General features: G+C 39.9%; 1 protein-coding gene across 11 annotated transcripts in view; it reads left to right on the plus strand.

Moving 5' to 3' along the window:
• LIMCH1 (LIM and calponin homology domains 1) overlaps positions 1-19,537 on the plus strand; it is a 352,547-nt gene that overhangs the window by 239,493 nt on the left and 93,517 nt on the right. For all 11 annotated transcript variants that reach the window (XM_070372327.1, XM_070372326.1, XM_070372324.1 and 8 more), the window contains exons 4-6: positions 11,656-11,762; positions 17,347-17,377; positions 19,362-19,472. In XM_070372327.1, coding sequence (XP_070228428.1) covers positions 11,656-11,762; positions 17,347-17,377; positions 19,362-19,472 — 249 coding nt within the window. The remainder of the gene's footprint in view (positions 1-11,655; positions 11,763-17,346; positions 17,378-19,361; positions 19,473-19,537) is intronic.

Here is a 19,537-nt window from a genome sequence, read left to right on the forward strand (position 1 = left end):
GGAAAAGACAGGGTCTAGAGATGAAAGAGCGGAGAAGGCAATGGCACCCCACTCCAGTACTCTTGCCTGGAGAATCCCAGGGACGGAGGAGCCTGGTGGGCTGCTGTCTATGGGGTCGCACAGAGCTGGACACGACTGAAGTGACTTAGCAGCAGCAGCAGCAGAGATGAAAGAGCAGGTGTGTGGGAGAGAAGGAATGAGAAACCTGGGAGGAGAGGCACTCCAGCCCAGGAGCAGGATATTGGAAATTGGGATTCCAACCGGGCAGGTGTGGGTGGTAATTAGGATCCTAAAATAGAGTGTATGAGTAAAAACTACTGGAACTGAGGCAGCCAGACTACAAAGCCAGGCTGTCAAACAGGTTGCTGTGTAGAACGTAAAGTCACCTAGAGTGCTGACTGTAGTCAACACAGGACCAGAGTTCCCCACAACTGATGGAAATGGTGAGCAGGATGGAAGATCATTATAGCGAAAACTGATGGCTCAGACCTTACTCTCAACGAGGATTCCTCATGAGGAGGGTAACGTCAGTGGTCTGGGAGGGCAAAGCAGGTCTGGGGCAAGCAGTGTTCCATGTCTCTCCTTACCTGCCACTTCCCTAAAATAAACAATCAGCCAGCCTTCCTTTGACCCATCATACCTTTTCTTAATCTCTTCTCTGCTAAACTTCCCAGAAGTGTCTCTTTGTGTTTTCTCTATTGTTTTTATTCTAATTTCCTAACTTCCTGCAATCTGCTTTTTACTCTCTCATTCCATTGATGTTGTCCCCAATGTCAGTAATGTCCTTCTAATCAGAAATTCCATTCATTGATTACTTAACGGTTTTATTCTAATAATAGAAATAAATATCACAATGGAAAACATTTATTGTGTCGAGCATTGTTCTATTTTAAGCACTTTACATATATTTTCTTATTTAACTCCACAACATCTTTATGACATTATATGTATCCCCACAATTATGGTCATTCATTCATTCCATGCATATATCTTGACTGTTTAGTTTTTGTATATAAGAGATCATTCTATATTGATTTCTAACATCCACAGTGATAACAGATGCTGTATGATTTCAATACCTTTAGACCCTGAAATTTCTGCACCTTGTTTTATGTCCCTGGGTATGTTCCAGTGTCTCCTAGTTTATAATCTATGGGAACTTGAATGAAATTTGTATCCTTCTGTTATGTGGAAATTGTATAAATCTTAATTATGTTTTAAAAAAAAAAAGAAAGGATCATTCTAGATAATACCTAGGTAAGAAAAGGAGCAGTGCATAGGCCCTGGCAGGGATCTTCTTGGTTGGTTGAGGATCAGCAGGGGAGGAGCTATGCCTGGCTTCAGGGGAGGGGAGCAAGGTGGGGGTGGGTCAGAGAGGTAGTGGGCCGCGGCTCCTGTAGGGCCTGGTAAGTCTTTGTAAGGACCTGGGCTTTCAAGAGCAAGCTGAGGCAGAGATTATGTAAGCAACTTGCCCAAGGTCGTTCAGCCTCTGAGTAGCCAACCCAAATACAAGCTCCTGATGAACTGTGGCTCTTGGAATATGGAATGTTCCAAGCTTCATTTATGATTTCTGTTTCTCACAAATCTCCCCCCTTCCTCTATTTTTTAAGATGGTCTTAATGGCTGAAAACTTCATCACTCCAAACCCCTCTTCTGCTCCTCACTCTCTATTCCTGAATCCACTTAACTGCCAAGCCAACGTGGGTGCTTGTACTCTTCCCCTTTTCTGCCCTTACTGTTGGGTTGGCCAAAAAGTTCATTTGGGTTTTTCCATTTCATCCTATGGAAAATCCCAAATGAATTTTTTGGCTAACTCAGTACTTCGGAATGAGTTCAGGCTTTTCCACATTTCCCAGAGCTCTTATAGTTTTGAACGGACCCTCTCCTCCACCCAGGGGCTCTCTCCTGCTGCCACCCAACGTATTCTCCTAAAATAGAGGTCGATCACAGGACTCTTTCTGTCCTTATTATCTGGACTTGATTCCCCAGTGCCTAGAGAAGAGTGCTTCACAAGCCTTCACAAATCCTTCACAAGGCTCTCACGAACTCTCCCAAGCTTACCTTGCAGAGCTCTCTTCCCCTCCCCATTCTCTCCTTGCAACTCACTGTGCTTCTGCTCACTTCCCATCCATAACATTTTTTCTTCTTCTGCAAGCAGCAACCCAGCGGCCACCTTCTGGGTCAGACTTCCCCAGAATTCCCCCAGGCAGAGTGAGCTGCCTTTGCCTCTCAGTGGAAGGCCTGGTATCCTCATTAAGTGCTCCTGGCAAACTCAAGTGTGTTGAAAGTCTGGCGAGTACTGATTGTGGCTGGACATCTGCCAATTAATGGAGCCAGGCTGGAACCCATGCAGGTTAGGAGAGTGACCATGAACTCACGGCAGGTACAGGAAATCCCCAGATTCTAATAATTGTGGGGTAAGTTCCTGCAGATATTTTGGTAATGTATTCCTTAAGTTCTGTTAGAGGGAATTTGTTTGCTTCAAATGCAGGAAACCTAGCAAAAACCATTAAAAAAAAAAAAAAGCCTTAGAGATAGAATGGAAAAGTAACATTGCTATTAGTTATTGATTTTCAAGAAAAGTCTGGATCTTCTCTGATATGCTTGCAAATCTTTCTGAGCTACCGTAATCCTTATTAAGATTTTTGAAGCAAATATTTACTATAGAAAATGGGTTAAGATAATAAATTCACCAGATGTAACGTCAGTTTACATTGTACTCCCTCCGCCTAGTCTTCTCCTTTATAGAAATGGAAAATTATACAGAGGCTTTATATATATATAGCATTTAAATTTTTTAATTATGAAAATATCATAACACATCTATAAGCGACTTGGAAAATACAGAACAAAGTTACATATAGTTCCACTGTATATTACAATTATTTTTCAAGTACATAAATTAAGATTTTTAGCTGGAGTTTCAATATCAAACTCTCAAAAACTAATAGAATGAATAGTCAGAAAAGTAGAAGGATATAGTAGACCTGAAAAGTCCTATGAATCAACTCAACATAATTAAGATGCATACAATGTTTACACAACAGCAGGGTACAAATTCTATTCAAGTTCCCAAAGATTATAAACCAGGAGACACTGGAACATATCCAGGGACATAAAACAAGGTGAAAAATTTCATGGCTTAAAGTATTGAAATCATACAGAGTCTGTTCTCTTATTACTGTGGAATTATGTCAGAAATCAATATGAAAAGATATTTGAAAATAATCCACACATTTTCAAGTGCAGTGTGACATTTACCAAGAGAGATCTTTGACTCTCTCTAACCTTGTAGCCTCAAGGTTACAAGACTGAAAAACCAGAGGATGATTGCAGAGAAGAAAGCATTTATGTGAGAAATTAATATCAAAGAGACTTTAAAACCCCCATGTATTTGGAAATTAAGTGTACACTTTTAAATGATAGGTGTATCTAAGAAGCCCAGGTATTGTTTTTTCTCCAGAGCTCCAGATGTGATTCTAATGAGCAGCCATGTTTAAAAACTGGACTATGTGATGATCTTTTACTTTTATCTAGCTTGTTTCACTTTTTCTGTTTCATATTCAGTGCTCCCATTTAGTTTGTTTTCCAATTTCTCTTTCTCTTTTTCTTTTAAAGTTCTTTCCCAAGCCTTTATCAAGCACAGCAGAAAAGCTTTTGTATACAGTATGTATAATAGAATACATGTTTTAGAAAACTTAATATTTTTGCCTAGCTAAAATATTTATGACATTTTGATTCCACTTGTTTGACTTAGAATGAATAGAATGCTAGATTTCTAATTTATATTCACTCAAAACTTTGACATAGTTCGATTTATTGTAGCATCTAGTATTACTGCTAAAAGTCTAGAAAGCTGCTTATTTTACTGATCTTTAAAAAAAAATTGAGGCTTGAAACTTCTAATCCAGTTCTGAAAATATATATTGTATTTTAAATACCTAGCAATATAGACGTCTGGGTTCATTTGAAACCCAAATGAGCGTTACATCCATTTTCTGTGAACTCCAAATCCATCATCATGTTGCCCTTTCCCTGTTGGCTATAAAGGAAATAAAGCCAAGGAGATTGGGTAGAGCAGGAGGCTTCTCAATCCCTGTCTGGTTTCTCTAGAGATCCACTAAGGGCTGGTGCCTTCCTCAGAGCCAGAGGGCTACACGTTGCTCCGCAATGGATCAAGGGAAAGGAGAAACCCCTTGCCAGTTGGAAATGACAGCTGAGAAAGCGAAAGGTAGCAAGGTCCTTGCTGCCTTCTGAAGATAGTAGGGAGACCCTAGGTGAGACAGTGATGTGTCTCAGGGGTGCACGGGAATGAATTGCAGGCTTGCCTTTCTTCCCTCTCACTCTTGCCCCTCCCTCCTGAGGTGCCTCCTTGGGCCATGGAAGCCTCTTCTATGGCCTTTGGACTCTTCCATCTGACTACAGCCTAGAGCACAGGCAGGCCTTTCTGAATAAGCTTTCCAACTGAGACAGTGTCCTACTCAGCCCGTAGGTTCCATAGTGTAATTAAGACCCCTCCTCAGTTACATTTTGGATTAAATAGGTTTTTCTGGCCTGAACTGGCAACCACCATGCAAAGACTAATTCTGTGAGTTAATTACAAATGATAACCTACAAGCCATCTTCTTAGAAATGGACTTTTGGTACATAGCTTACACCTGGGTTTAAGGCAGCCTGTGTAAGTCAAGTTGGCTATTTATAAAACTAACTAAACAGTAATTGCAACTACCCTTTTAAAAAAGAAAAAAAAAAAATCTCCCATGTAACCGGCAAGGGCTATAAATACTGGTTTTTGTGGATGGATAGAGTTTTCTCACTTTCTCTGGTCCCTTCTTAACCTGAGTTGACAATAAAGCCATAATAATACATAACATCCATATAATGAGTGTCTGGAAACACTAGAGACAATGGACTATGTTCTCAATATGTTTGTTGTTGTTCAGTCACCAAATTGCATCTTACCCTGCAACCCTACTGACTGGAGCACCCAAGGCTTCCCTGTCCATCACCAACTCCCTGAACTTGCTCAGACTCATGTCCATTGAGTTGGTGATGCCATCCAACCATCTCATCCTCTGTCGTCCCCTTCTCCTCCTGCCCTCAATCTTTCCCAGCATCAGGGTCTTTTCCAGTGCGTCAGCTCTTTGCATCAGGTGGCCAAAGTATTGGAGCTTCAGCTTCAGCATCAGTCCTTCCAATGAACACACTGATCTCCTTTAGGATGGACTGGCTTGATCTCCTTGCAGTCCAAGGGACTCTCAAGAGTCTTGTCCATCACCACAGTTCGAAAGCATCAATTCTTTGGCACTCAGCCTTTTTTTACGGTCCAACTCTCATAATTCTGTCCTCCGTATAAGATTAATGGCATCCCCCACTTCACAGATTAGAAATCCAAAGATCAGAAATATTAGGGACCACGCCCAGGGCCATGTAACTAGTATGTGGATGAGGCTGGGATTCTAACTGGAGTCCTTCTGACTCCCAAAACTGGTATGCTGTGTTCCATGGTGCATTTGTTCCCTCGTTTCCATTGTCTAAAGAGACAATTTTTCTTAAACCTCTCTTTACGTATATCTTGAACAAATCCAGCTATAGGATAGATCATGAAAATTAATCCTAAAGATAAGATACTTCTAAGTCCTTCTCATTTCATCTACCAGAATTTTGTAGGTTTTTTTTTTTATTCTTCTAAGTACCTAGAATGTAGTGCTTAATTTGTTTTAAATATTTAGTGACGTGAAGTCGCTTACTCGTGTCCAACTCTTTGTGACCCTATGGATTATAGCCTACCAGGCTCCTCCGTCCATGGGATTTTCCAGCAAGAGTACTGGAGTGGGTTGCCATTTCCTTCTCCAGGGGATCTTCCCAACCCAGGGATTGAACTCGGGTCTCCAGCATTGTAGGCAGACACTTTACCCTCTGAGCCACCAGGGGAAGTACCTACTATATGCTGGGGAAACTCTGGAGGTGGAGACCATCCTGGCCTTCCTTTATCTTGAATTTGGAGCAAGAAGGGAAGGGAGAGAAGCATCAGGGTTTCCTCAGAGAAGAGGCCTTGAGGAGGGCTGAAAGCTCAGGCCTCAACCCAGGCCCACAGATTAGTGACATGGGAAACCCCTGGGCCAAGAACCAGGAGTGAATGCATAATCCTTAGGTAAACAGAGGTATAAACCTATACATTACTATTGGTTGAGCACAAAATGGCCTCTTTCAGGAACTTTATGTTCCGCATCTGTGTTGAATTGAGACTCATGTTACTACACTTTCCCATTAGCCAGAAATAGAAAACTTTCCATCAGTAGTGCTGGAGCCTTTACCTCAGAGACTTTGCAACAGTTGTCTCCGAGGCAACTGTTATTTTTCCCTTCAGTTATAGGAAACTGGTTTTGCCAGTGAACTCACAACCCTATGGAGTTGAATACATTTCTACATATTTAAAAACCTTTTCTCTAAACTTTTTGGGCAAGTTTTCAAATGTATAGATGGCATAATCGGTACTGGAATACTGGTTACCTAGAACAAGGCCAGTGGACTACAGCCTGTGGGCCAAATCCAGCCCGAGGCCTGCTTGTGCGAGTGAAGTGTGTGGGGAGGCTGACACTTCCACTCGTTTGTGTATTTGTCTGGCTACAGTGACAGAGTTGGGGCTTCATCGATGGCTCAGCAGATAAAGAATCTGCTTGCAATGCCAGAGACACAGGAGATGAAGTTTTGATCCCTGAGTCAGGAAGATCCCCTGGAGAAAGAAATGGCAGCCCACTCCAGTATTCTTGCCTGGAAAATCCCATGGACAGAGGAGCCTGGAAGGCTACAGTCCATGGGGTCGCAAAGAGTCAGACATTAGTGAGCAACTAATCATGCACGCAAGGTAGAGTTAAGTCATTTTGACAGAGACCACCATATGCCCACAATGCCACATTTACATCTTTGCCACCCTTTGGACTATAGCCCACCAGGCTTTAAAAAAAAAAAAAAAGGCCAAGTTTTGAGATCTGTATTTGCCAATTATTAGTTTTTTGCCATACTTGCTTTATCTCTTTCTCTATAATCGACAGATAGCATCCTCTCTCTCCCTATCTATTTCCATCTCTCCTATCCATACACGTGTGTACATCCTAAGTCAGTTCAACTGTGTCCGACTCTGTGCAACCCTATGGACCATAACCTGCCAGGCTCTTCCTGTCCATGGGATTCTCCAGGCAAGAATACTGGAGCGGATTGCCACGCCCTCCTCCAGGGGATCTTCCCGAACAGGGATTGAACCTGCATCTCCTGAGCCTCCTGCATTGCAGGCAGATTCTATACCACCAAATCACTGGGAAAGCCATGCATGCACACACACACATTTTATTTGCTTGAACCATTTGAAATTATGTTATAGACATGATAACTTGTCCTTGAAAAATCCATATGTTTGCCTAAAAATAAAGGTATTCTTTCATATAACCACAACACCATCGTCATGCCTAAGAAAATTAACATTCATCCAATAATGTTATCCAACAACAGTCCACTTTTAAATTGAACTTTTATAGTCTTTATTATACTTTTCCTTTCTGGATCTAAGATCCAGAGGTCATATGATACATTTGGTCATCATGTCTCTTCAGTCTCCAATTTTTTTTTTTATCATGACATTGACATTTTTGAAGAGATTTTTAAAAACTTCTTTTGAAGCCTAAGAACTAATGAGTTTGCAATACTATACTAGTAAGAGCTAAATAGAATAGTCATTGCGGTAAATCAGTGTCTCCATGTCTTTCCCAGGATTGAGACACAGTTGTGTTGCTTGGCTTCAGAAGCTAAGACACTAGGTTGTTAGTTTTGCTTGGAGTTGTAAATGTGGAAAAAACTCAGCGTGAAGAGCAAGGCAGATGGGAATTTGCGGGATGCATTTTAAGTAATTAAAGGCACAGCCCTCCCTGCCCGCTCTGGTCGCTGCCCTTGTTAGCTCTTGGCTGAGGGGGCTCTTCCTTCTGGCTTTTCTCCTGACTGGGGTCTGGCTCCCTTCCAGCATCATCAGGTTGCAGCACGAAACTGGAAGGAGACCTGCCATTATTTAAATCTCACAGCCCAAAATGTTCAGCCCAACTGGCAACACAGCGCTTCTGTGTTTGCGGTCTGTGTACTGAAGATAGAGCAGTGCTCAGGGGCACTTCTGCTAGTTCACGTGGGAAGAACACTTTCGCGCCTTCCTTGAAAATCTCATGTGCCACAGTCATGCGCCTCTGATGGGACCACGTGGGGGTCACTGGTCTGTTCCTATTATTGGGGTCCCAGATGATTCCTAGAGAGTCCTGAGACCCATCCTTTAATTTCCTCTGGGTTAGAAGCCCTCGGAGCTCATAGGCCAGAAAGATTGTTGCATGCCCTGCAAAAGACTCACCTGAACATCTACAAACCTCTGGAAGCAAAATAGAAAAACTCCAAAGAGAAATTGGATAATTTTAAAACATGTAAAGTGATTGGAGAAGAGACTGTGAAGGGTATGGATAACTTCAGACTATAACCAGCTCATTGTCAGTCTACAATATGTCTTGTGCATGACACAGGTCTTATGAATGATGGTACTTCTTACCCACTGAAAAAAATCCGGGGACACAGGAGCGACAACATACTGGGGTGGGCCAGACTCCGCTGGAGGGAAGTGAGATTGGAGTATCTCCTCGTTGGTTTCCCTGTCTCCTGCCTTGTTCCTCTTAAGTCCTTCCTTTGCACACCTCCTCCCCAAGGCCTACCCCCAACAATCTACTTCTGCTGCAGACCTGGGCATTTACTTCTCACATTACCACCCCTCTGCCCTCCATGGCCTTCAAGGGCCCCTTTGATCAGCCCCTGACTCCAAAGCCTCCTCTTCCTTTGGTACCAGCCTCAGATTTGATGCTTGATTTCCTCATGTCTGCCATGTTTTTTTGCACCTCCATTCTTTCCTGGCTGTGCAGCCTTCATTCCTTCACCACTCACTGGTTGGAGTGAAGTGAAAGTCACTGGTCATGTCTGACTCTTTGCAACCCCACGGTCTATACAGTCCATGGAATTCTCCAGGCCAGAATACTGGAGCGGGTAGCCTTTCCCTTCTCCAGGGGATCTTCCCAACCCAGGGATCAAACACAGGTCTCCCATGTTGTGGGCCAATTCTTTACCAGCTGAGCCACAAGGGAAGCACAAGAGTACTGGGGTGGGTAGCCTATCCCTTCTCCAGGGGATCTTCCTGACCCAAGAATAGAACGAGGGTCTCCTGCATTGCAGGCAGATTCTTTATCAACTGAACTATTAGGGTAGCCTTAATGATGCTTAATTGTTCCATGCCTCACACTGCTTATCTATAAATGAGGATGATCATCGTACCTACCTCATAAGGTTGTGCAGGAATTAAGTGAGCTAACATATGTAAAGTTCTTAAAAGTATGCTTGGCAGTTAGTAAAGGCTATATAAAGGTTAGCAATTTATTGCTATTGCTCTTGTTATTTTGAGCCTAGATGTATTAATTTTTATTGCTGCATAAAAATTACTATAAACTTAGCATCTTCAGTCAATATCCACTGACTGTCTTAGTTTCTATAATCAGAATATTGACATGGTGTGACTAAATTCTTTGCTCAGGGTCTCACAGTGCTGAAATTGAGGTGTTGGCAGGGGCTGAAGTCCAAGCTGAGCTTCTTCCAGGCCTCTTCCTAGCTCATGTGGTTGTTGACAGAATGCATCTCTTTGCAGCTATAGAACCTATGGCCAGCAGAAACTCTGACTTCACCTACTTTGTAAAGCTCCCATGATTAGGTCAGGCACAATCAGGCCATCTTTCTTTTGATCAACTGAAAGCCAAGTGGTTAATGACATAATCACAAAGTGGTAATCTACCATATGCACAGGCTCCACTGGCACTCAAGGGAAGGAGATTGTATAGAGTGTGTCCCCCAGAGGGTGAGATTCTTGGGGGCCATCTTATTAGCAGAATCCTGCCTACACACTGGTCATTGGGAAATACAATGATTTTTGTTCACTTTGTTAAATTGCACTCTGAATATATGATTTATTTACCACCACCATGACTTCAGATTTTTGTAGCATCTGTCTTAGAGCATTTAGATAGCATTTGCTTCCCTGGTGACTCAGCCAGTAAAGAATCCGCCTGCAATGTGGGAGACCTGGGTTCAGTCCCTGGGTTGGGAAGATTCCCTGGAAAAGGGAATAGCTACCCACTCCAGTATTCTGGTCTGGAGAATTCCACGGACTGTATAGTCCATGGGGTCACAAAGCGTTGGACATGACTGAGCAAATTTCACTCTCATTTCACATTGATCCAGCTCCTGAAACCAGTGTTCATCATTCCTTTCCTGAAGTTTGAACTACCTGATGGAACCAGTTAGCTCGTCTTTTACAAAGTCTTTTACGAAGACATAACTGATGAATCTGCAGCTAATGTCCTAGAGTTCCTAAAGGATGACTCACAATTTGCCATCCCTTCCAGAGCCATTTGTTTATTCTTAATGACTCCGAACAGATGAAGACCAGAGCCTTTCTCAGCTGTTGTATGTGTCTGCTACTCTGCCGGGCCAAAGTCAACTTGTACCTGATAGACAAATGCATCACCATGAGGAAAGTCTTTGATATTATTTCCAAAAGATTTCCTTGCCCCCTCTTTTTCCCCTTCCAGTTAAGTCTAGATTCCCCCCACCAATTTAATTCAGTTTACAGTCCACAAAGAGGTATTATTGATCAAAACCCGCTGATGAAGGATGTACTTTTTGAAGATCAGTTAAAAAGAAAAACTCAAAGATGACTCTTAGGTAGTAAAACCTATTTTTTTTTTTTAAATGTTGAACCAGATTCTAGGCAATAAGACATGGACAAAACTTTGAAGCAATAGAAGTACTGTGTATTAAGTTGCTTCAGTCGTGTCCAACTCTTTGTGACCCTGTGGACTGTAGCCCACCAAGCTCCTCTATCCATGGGATTCTCCAGGCAAGAATACTGGAGTGGATTGCCATGCCCTCCTCCAGGGAATCTTGCTGACCTAGAGATCAAACCACTGTCTCCTGTGTCTCCTGCATTGGCAGGCAGGTTCTTTATCACTATCACCTGGGACTACTCCCCTCAAATCACTTAAGTTACACTTTTCTTTAAAAAAAAAAATTTTTTTTATGTATTTATTTATTTTTGGCTGTGTTGGGTCTTTGGCACTGCAAGCAGGCCTTCTCTAATTGTGGCAAGCAAGGGATACTCTCTCGTTGCAGAACACAGGCATAAAAGTGAAGGCTTAGTAGTTACCTCTTAGGATGTGGAATCTCCCCAGATCAGGGATCGAATCCTTGTTCCTTGTATTGGCAGGTAGATTCTTAACTACTGGGCCACCAGGGAAGTCCTAAGTTTTATTTTTCAGTGGCATTTAACTTAAAGTTTTACACCAATGTGAAAGGTAAAGGGAAGAACAATGAATTTGATATAGCTGTGGGTTCAAAAGTTTGCAGTGTCTGTTTACTCCAGGATTTCCTAACAAAGTATGATTTTATTATCTAACAAGCCATGACTCACATCTGACTCTGACTGCCCTAAGGATTGTCTTCTCTCCAGTGATTTGGACTATTAAAGAGGAAAGATTGGTTCATGAAATAATATTAAATAATGTAGACTTAGATTTCTTTTCTTTCTTCCAGGACAATATCATATTATTCTTGAGAGGTTGTAAAGAGCTCGGCCTTAAAGAATCTCAGCTTTTTGACCCGAGTGACCTGCAGGATACGTCCAACAGAGTCACAGTCAAGTAAGTCCTGCACGATTTATGTTCAAGGGAAACCCATTTACGGTTTGATTTGCGGTTTTGCGATGATGTTGTAAGGTCTAAGAGGCAGAGAATTGGGCATGCCTAATAAATTAAAAATGTGAAGGTGAAAATCCAGCTTTCAGAACAAGCCACATTGGCCTTCCCTTGTGCCTAACTTTCATTCTGATCAAACATAATTTTTTGAAATGCAAAAATCATACATATAGAGTTAGAATTTTAGAGACAAGGAGGAAAACTTTTAGGTGAAACTTAACAGAGGGAGAGGCAAGGGAGAAGTATGCACAAAATCTATTTGGGTTAGACAAAAAGCTTTTATTGGCTCCAGTTGGGCATATGAATAGGCTCTTGGAAGACTGCAAACTCCTAAACAGTTCTGAACTCTGTTTATTATGCAAAGAAGGCAATAGATTATGGAAAAATCTCTTCTCCATTTACATTTGTAACTGTTTTCTCATATGTGTCAGTGATTAAGTTCTCTGAAGATGGATCATTGGCCATTTGACTGTTGTTGACTGTATCTACTCAGTGAGCCATGTTTGGGGCCAAAGAATTCTTGGGAAAGAATGTTTTAGTAAAAGAAAAGGCAAGTGTGCTTCTCTGTAAAGAAATAGCTGTGAGCAGGGTAATGAGATGAAGAGTCCTTTTGAGATGGTGGAGGTAACTTTTCTGTAGTTTAAAAGTTCTTCAGACTCTACCAAATTCATATAAAACATTTTCCAAGTTAGTCAAACAGTGTTTGGCATTAATATGCTTTAATAATAAGCTTAGTTACATACATAGCATCTTTGGGTTGGATGTACTTCTCCTTTTGATTACTTTTGGGTCATTTTACCATAGAAGGGCAGAAGAAAGAGAGACACCAAAATTCAGAACTGTAAATTTTTTAGTATTTGTCTGCTTATACTGGCTTTTTTTTTTAATGATGGGGGAAAATATGGAAACTACTAAATGAAATCAAATTGGAGTTTATATTGGATTTTATGATTTATGACTAGGAATAAGGGAGAGTCATCCATGATTGACTATATAAAAATCACTTCTCTGTTGTCAGTGTGCCTTCTTTTTACATATAATTGACATGTGTTGTTGTTGTTCAGTCGCTCAGTCATATCCGACACTTTGCAACCCCATGGACTGCAGCACACCAGGCTTCCCGGTCCTTCACTATCTCCCAGAGTTTACTCAACCTCATGTCCATGGAGTTGGTGATGCCATCTAACCATCTCATCCTCTGTTGCCCCCTTCTCCTCCTGCCCTCAATCTTTCCCAGCATCAGTGTCTTTTCCAATGAGTCAGCTCTCCGCATCAGGTGGCCAAAGTATTGCAGCTTCAGCTTCAGCATCAGTCCTTCCAATGAATATTCAGGGTTGATTTCCTTTAGGATAGACTGGTTTGATCTCCTTGCTGTCCAAGGGACTCTCAAGAGTCTCCTCCAGGACCACAGTTCAGGAAGATCCCCTGGAGAAGGAAATGGCAACCCACTTCAGTATTCTTACCTGGAAAATTCCATGGACAGAGGAGCCTGGCAGGCTACAGTCCATAGGGTCACACAGAGTTGGACATAATTGACATACACTATGATATTAGTTTCATATGTACAACATAGTAATTCAGTATTTGTGTATATTGCAAAATGTTTACCACAGTAAGTCTAGTTAACATCTATCACTATATAAAATGTATTTTTCTTGCAATGTGTACTTCTAAGATCTTCTCTCTTAGCAACTTTCAAATAAGCAATATTGTTTTATTAGCTATAGTTGTCATGCTGTACATTACAACCCCACTATTTATTTATTTTATAACTAGAGGTTTGTACCTTTTGACCTCTCTTTAATATTTCTCATGGAAAAACTTTAGTTAGGGGCAAAAATAACAGAATAAAAGTTATGATATTTGAATATGGAGAGCACCATAAACCTCATTTTAGTGCTCACATGCTCCATTTGTTCTGCACCTAAATCCAGCCTGTATAAATCATTATTCAGCTTAGGAAATTGTTTCAGGTTCTGCCTCATCTCATATTTGTAGTTTCACCTGGGTGGCAAGTGACCAGAAACAATAGTAACTATGTGGCATGGTAGGTAATCATTAGTCACACACACATTGCTTAGAGGGTGAAGGAAAGTTCACTTAACAAAAGTTCATTTTTTTTTTTTTTTTTTGGCAATTGCATTTTATTTTTTTTTTTTTTTTAAGTCAAATGACCCTAAACCAGTATGTTACCCTCCTCCTCCTCCTCCCTCCCTAAACCAGGAGAACTCTGAGACTGATTAGTTTTAGAAATTTAGAACTCACATCAGTCCATAAGACTGTTCTATACATCAGTTGCTTTTCTGTAAAAGTCACCTAAAGGTATCAGAGAAACCCAGGGTCTGCCTTTAGAAATATATGCTAACCCGTTATTGCTTTTTCTGTAAAAGGTCTATAATCCAAGAGCCTTTGCTTCAGTAGGGCTCTGTGTCTTCATATGTAAAATGGAATTGGACAGAATATTCTTATGGGTATGATTCTAGCTAAAGCTTGCTCAGTGCAGATCTGGGAAGGTGGGTCAACCACCTTCTAAAGAGACTTTAATTCAAAGACACAGAAAGCAATCCAAAGGGAAAAAAGTCTCTTAGACCAGTGGCACACACTCACTTCTCAGTTACTAGGCCATCTTCCCCTTCTCCTGTTCTTTCCTCTGTCCTTTTCTTGCTTTTGCTTCTTTTCTCCGTCTCCTTCTCTTCCCAGTGCCTCCCTTCCCTTCTTTATCATATCTTTCCACTTATCTCCCATTTTGTATTTCTTCTTATTTTCTTCCCTTTTAAGTTTTTCCTTCACTTGAGGTTATTAATTTTGTTAAGAAACACTTGCCCATCGCTTTCCCCTATGACTGATATTTTTCATTCATTCAGCAGATTTATTGAGCAGCTCCTATATGTCTGATCCTTTCTGGTCACTAGAGAATAGGCCTTCTGTTCACATGGAATTATATACCCTGTGTCAAGAAATGAGAAGTAAATAAGCAGATTTTTAAAAATTGCAGGGAGTGGTAAGTGCTGAGGAGAAAATAGTAATAAAATAAATGATGTAAAAGATAGTGACAATTACAATATACATATATATATATATATCAATATATCAGATCATTGTGTTGCATACCTTAAACTTATAAAATGTTTTATATCAATTATAGCTCAACAAAACTGAGGGGTAATAAAAAAGAAAATGTGTCAAGAATAGTCTCTCTGAAGGGATAGCATTTCAGCTGAGGACTGAGGCATGAAAGGAAAGCAAGAGCCAGCCATGCAAAGATCTATATGGTATTCAGGGCAGAGGAAGGGTAGGTAGAAAGGCCAGGAAAGAAAAGCAAACTTGATGTCTAGAAAGAGAAAGAAGAGTGGCCAGCCAGTGTGGTAGAAGGGTAATGAGCAAGGATGAGTGTGGTTTGAGGAGTTGTCCACAGGCGTTATAGGAGGTTGAATTGGGAATAATTATAGAGAAAGAATTTTTATTTCACTGTATGAATATTTAGAACCTAAAGAACTTTATATTGAAATTATGCCATAAATTCATTTATGGTACTTAGAAAATCTGTAGCATTAAGGAGGGTTGGGGCATGGAATGAACTATCTGCTTCACAACTTTTCTGTAAGTGATGCTGGTTCAACTTAGTACTGTCTGGGGACATTTGTAACACATGTGGATTTCATAGCTCTGGTAAATGAAAGTAGAAACTGCTATATTTTTCTGCTTTCCCCTCTGAAAGTTGAGCCAAGCATTCGCAGAGATGGAAAACACCCTGTTGACACCAGTTAGTACTGAAAGCAATAGGTAGAGGGGTGGATCCCAAGAAGAAAATTCTGATGCTTTTTTTAAAAATTGGAGTATAGTTGCTTTACACTGCTGCGTCAATTTCTGCTGTACAGAAAAGTAAATTGGCCAACATGTACATAGATAATTTTGATACTTTTTCAAATTGTCTTTTTCAAAGTACTCTTTAGCTTTCTTTGTAGGTAATTTTTTTCTTTTTTTTTTTTTTTTTTTTTTTTTTTGAGAAGTAACTTGAGTAGACAAAGAAAGAGGGAGAACCTGCAAATGATTACTGGGTGTGTAATTTTGTGCACTCTACCTGTAATGGGTGCCAGACAACCTTGGTGAGAAATGAAAGCATAATCCAAAAGGGCTTACAGCAAATATCATTCTAGAGAACTGCAGCAACTGGATGCAAAGGAGGAAGCCTTTGGGTTGCTCCCGAGGACGTCTCTGAAAAATTTAGAAGCGTTTTCACATGGTTGTTATGTGTGAGTCACTCAACAAATGTTTTGTGAGCTCCTAGAGTGTGCCAAGTGTGACTTTTTTTCAGAACTGGGTCACAATTTTAGTCAAAAAATGTTCATTGTCAGTGCAGAGAAAGTCTTATGTTCCCTGTTCTTAAGTTTCTCACCAAAAATTCAAATCTTTAATAGATTTTTGTTTGCTTTCATCTAGTTTTGTTGTTGTTGTTCAGTTTTTTTAAATCCTAGCAAACACCTAAGCAGTTAATGACATATCATCCTTTCTGTTAATGGGGGGAATATGAAACATGCTCCTAATCCAATCCAGGTTGGACCACTGCTTCTTGCAATGTGAGTGTCTGTTGATGGTTTATATCCTGGATCTGGACTATGTTTTTTCCGTTCCCTCCAATCTCAGTTGGCTTAAAATTGGGCATCTGTTCATTAATCTGTACTTTGGGTCAGAATATGCAGCAGTTAGGTAATTGTGATCTAAATATCTGAAGAAATTCTTGACTAGTTTTTTCAATAGAATTACATTCCCCCTCCCCAACCCCCAACTGAAGTTCTGTGGAAAAAAGAAATGTAGCATTTGTTTTCCTAGTGTTTATTTGTTGACATGCTAAAGAAAACTTAGAATAATTTAGAAGAAATTCTTATATTTCACTGTATGAATATTTAGAAAGTACCACCAAGTAGCTTTTTTGTTTATAGTTTGAGAATAAATGTTTCTGTATATTTAAGAATGCGTGTGTGTATATTTGAACATAGCATGCATATTTTCCTGCTAATGGCTAATTCCCAACACTAATTTATGTCCATAGCAGAAAAGAACAAATATTTGGATAGTATTGCCTCTTCTACATATATTTTTCAGGTCTATTTAATTAAGTAGTTTTAGACCTTCGTTAAAAGTACTTGTATAAAGAAGATTTTGGAAGTGTAGTCAGATTTCAGTTTGACAGTGATATATAACCTAGGCAAAATTTTACTTGAACAGTTCAGCTTTGAGTATACAAATATAAACAGTCCTAGTTTTAAATGGAATTCTTCATTTTCCAGATGTTACAAAACATTCATCTTTCCATGGTGTACTATGGAATTTTAATCCCATCTTATCCTTCCTTATTTTGTTTTCTGTGTAATTTTATTTAGTACCTGAAATTACTAATCGTAGACCTTAAAAATAATATATTCTGATGATTTCATTGTATTTGTTAGCTCTCACATATATCTTAGAGATGTTGAAATGAAGATCACAGTGAAGAAACTGATCATATTTTCTTTCCCTTTTTCCTAATTAGGAGTCTTGACTATAGTAGGAAGCTGAAAAATGTAAGTGTTTTAGCTTCACTTTCTAATGCTTTTCTCCTTCTAACATTGGTGGTTCGGGCATAAATTTTACCTCATAAGTTCAGTGCCTCTCGAATGCCTAGCTAGAAAGAATCATTCTTAGAAAACAAGTATATGTGCCTCTGATAGAAAAATTAATGTCAGTGATAGAAATAAAAATGGTAGTTTTTTTCTGGTTGGGGGGAATGTCTCTTTAATTAGATAAGAGCTCCATCTGAAATAAATGAAAGCTTGCACTCTATTTGTAATTTGGTTTCTTAAACACAGAATGATGTGTCTGAGCACTAATATTACTTCCTTGCCGTGGGTAAGCACAGATGGGGTTATTAAATTAAGCAGTTGGGCAAGTTGTTTTTGGGAAAATATTAGTATAATATAAATACTGTTGACTATTGTGGGCCTGTACCTTTTGTGTATTTTTTTGCTATTAATCTTTTGAGGTTTTTATTAGTACTTTCCAAAATCATCTTTTTCTAGTTAGATCTTATTTTCCAAGGGCAAGTACATTACTGCTCTTTTAAGTTTAAATTGAAGAGTGTACGAAATGATCTTCTGTCTATAAAATTTTAAAATTGGCTGTGACCCTCCACTTTTAAAAAAATTTCCAGGGTGCTATTATATTTGACTGACATTCTCATTCTTACCTCCTTTTTCTTCCTCTGTAAAACCACGGTTATGTGCATTTTTCATCATACAATTTTAAACAGAAACCCCATAATCTAAAACACAACACAGTCCTGTCTTTTGTTCTCCTATTACACTTTTCAAGAGAGCCTCATACCCTTAGCACACATGAGTTATTTTATGGGCCTAGTTCATGTCCTGACATCTGTAATTGTCTGTACTCTAGAAATTTATTTGTAAGTAATCATTTAAAAAAGAATTTCTGGAAGTTTTGAAGGATTCTTAAACTAACATTTTCCCACAGAGGTAGAAAACCAAATCACATCTTAGCAATGATGCACATAACCATATTTTGGGCCTGTTGCCATCTGGAAGCTTGTACGTATATCATGCTGTCCAGAGCATTTTCTGGCCTAGCAAATAGAGGGAGGGACAGTAAATACTTCCCAGCCTAGCTAGAGCATTAAGACCAAATGTGAAAACAAAATCATAGTCTTAGCTTTTCCATAGGCTTGAGATCCCGGTCATTCAACTTTATGGAGCTCATCTTCAGATGACCCCTGTGGGGTTCTGTGGGAAAATCAGTGTAAAGAGAATTCGCTTTTGTGGACAGTTTCTTTGGAAAAACAGGACAGAATTAACTTAGGACTGAAGCTTCAGACCAGTGAATATTCATAGACATTCTTAAACATTCAAACAATTGCTAATTGGCAGTAGTCTCGCCCAGCCCAAAATTTCCCATCTAAGATTAATAGGAATCTAACTAACTATACCCCAGAGCTAGGTCTCTGCAGAATGTATTCATTACATTGCTGTCCTCTGACTTTAATTAGATATATTTTGTTCATCTTGTTCTGGAAACCACTAATTATGTTTTCTCACTCCTTTGAAAAATTTTTACTAATGGCCTTGGCAGAACCTCTGTGCCCGCAAGTAGAAATTATGGGCCTTTTAAAAGTACCACTCTTGAAAGGAATTGACAACCTGTTTCATTGCTTGTCTGGGTAAAGACTCCAGAGTTTCTGAAAATTTTTGCTTCCTGGTTTTGAAACCTTCATGACATGAAAATAGTTTTGGAAGATTTATTTTTCCTTCCTGCTCACATTCTCACAACCAAATTCTTCCTAAAACTAGGGTCTTATTTTCACTACTGAATCATGTTTGTGTTGACTGACGCAGCATTGGGTTCCTAGTAAAACAATTTTACCTAGAATGGATACCTCATGGAAGGTGGTTTTTGTAAATTAGCGCTTCACATTCTCTCTTCCTGCTTTCCTGTTCAAGGAGCGTTACTGACTTCTTGGTTGAAAAGTAATTCTTTGTGCATGGTTCTGTATCACAGGTACTAGTGACCATTTACTGGCTAGGCAAAGCGGCGAACAGCTGTGCCTCGTACAGTGGGACTACGCTGAACCTGAAGGAGTTTGAAGGCTTGCTGGCTCAGATGAGAAAGGTACCTTGGCTTTTCTTCCTCATCCCATGAGGTTTAGACAAGGTGGGAAAGCAACACATTTGCTT

The sequence above is a fragment of the Bos mutus genome, chromosome 6 (genome assembly GCF_027580195.1).
Source record: "Bos mutus isolate GX-2022 chromosome 6, NWIPB_WYAK_1.1, whole genome shotgun sequence".
NCBI lineage: Eukaryota > Metazoa > Chordata > Mammalia > Artiodactyla > Bovidae > Bos > Bos mutus.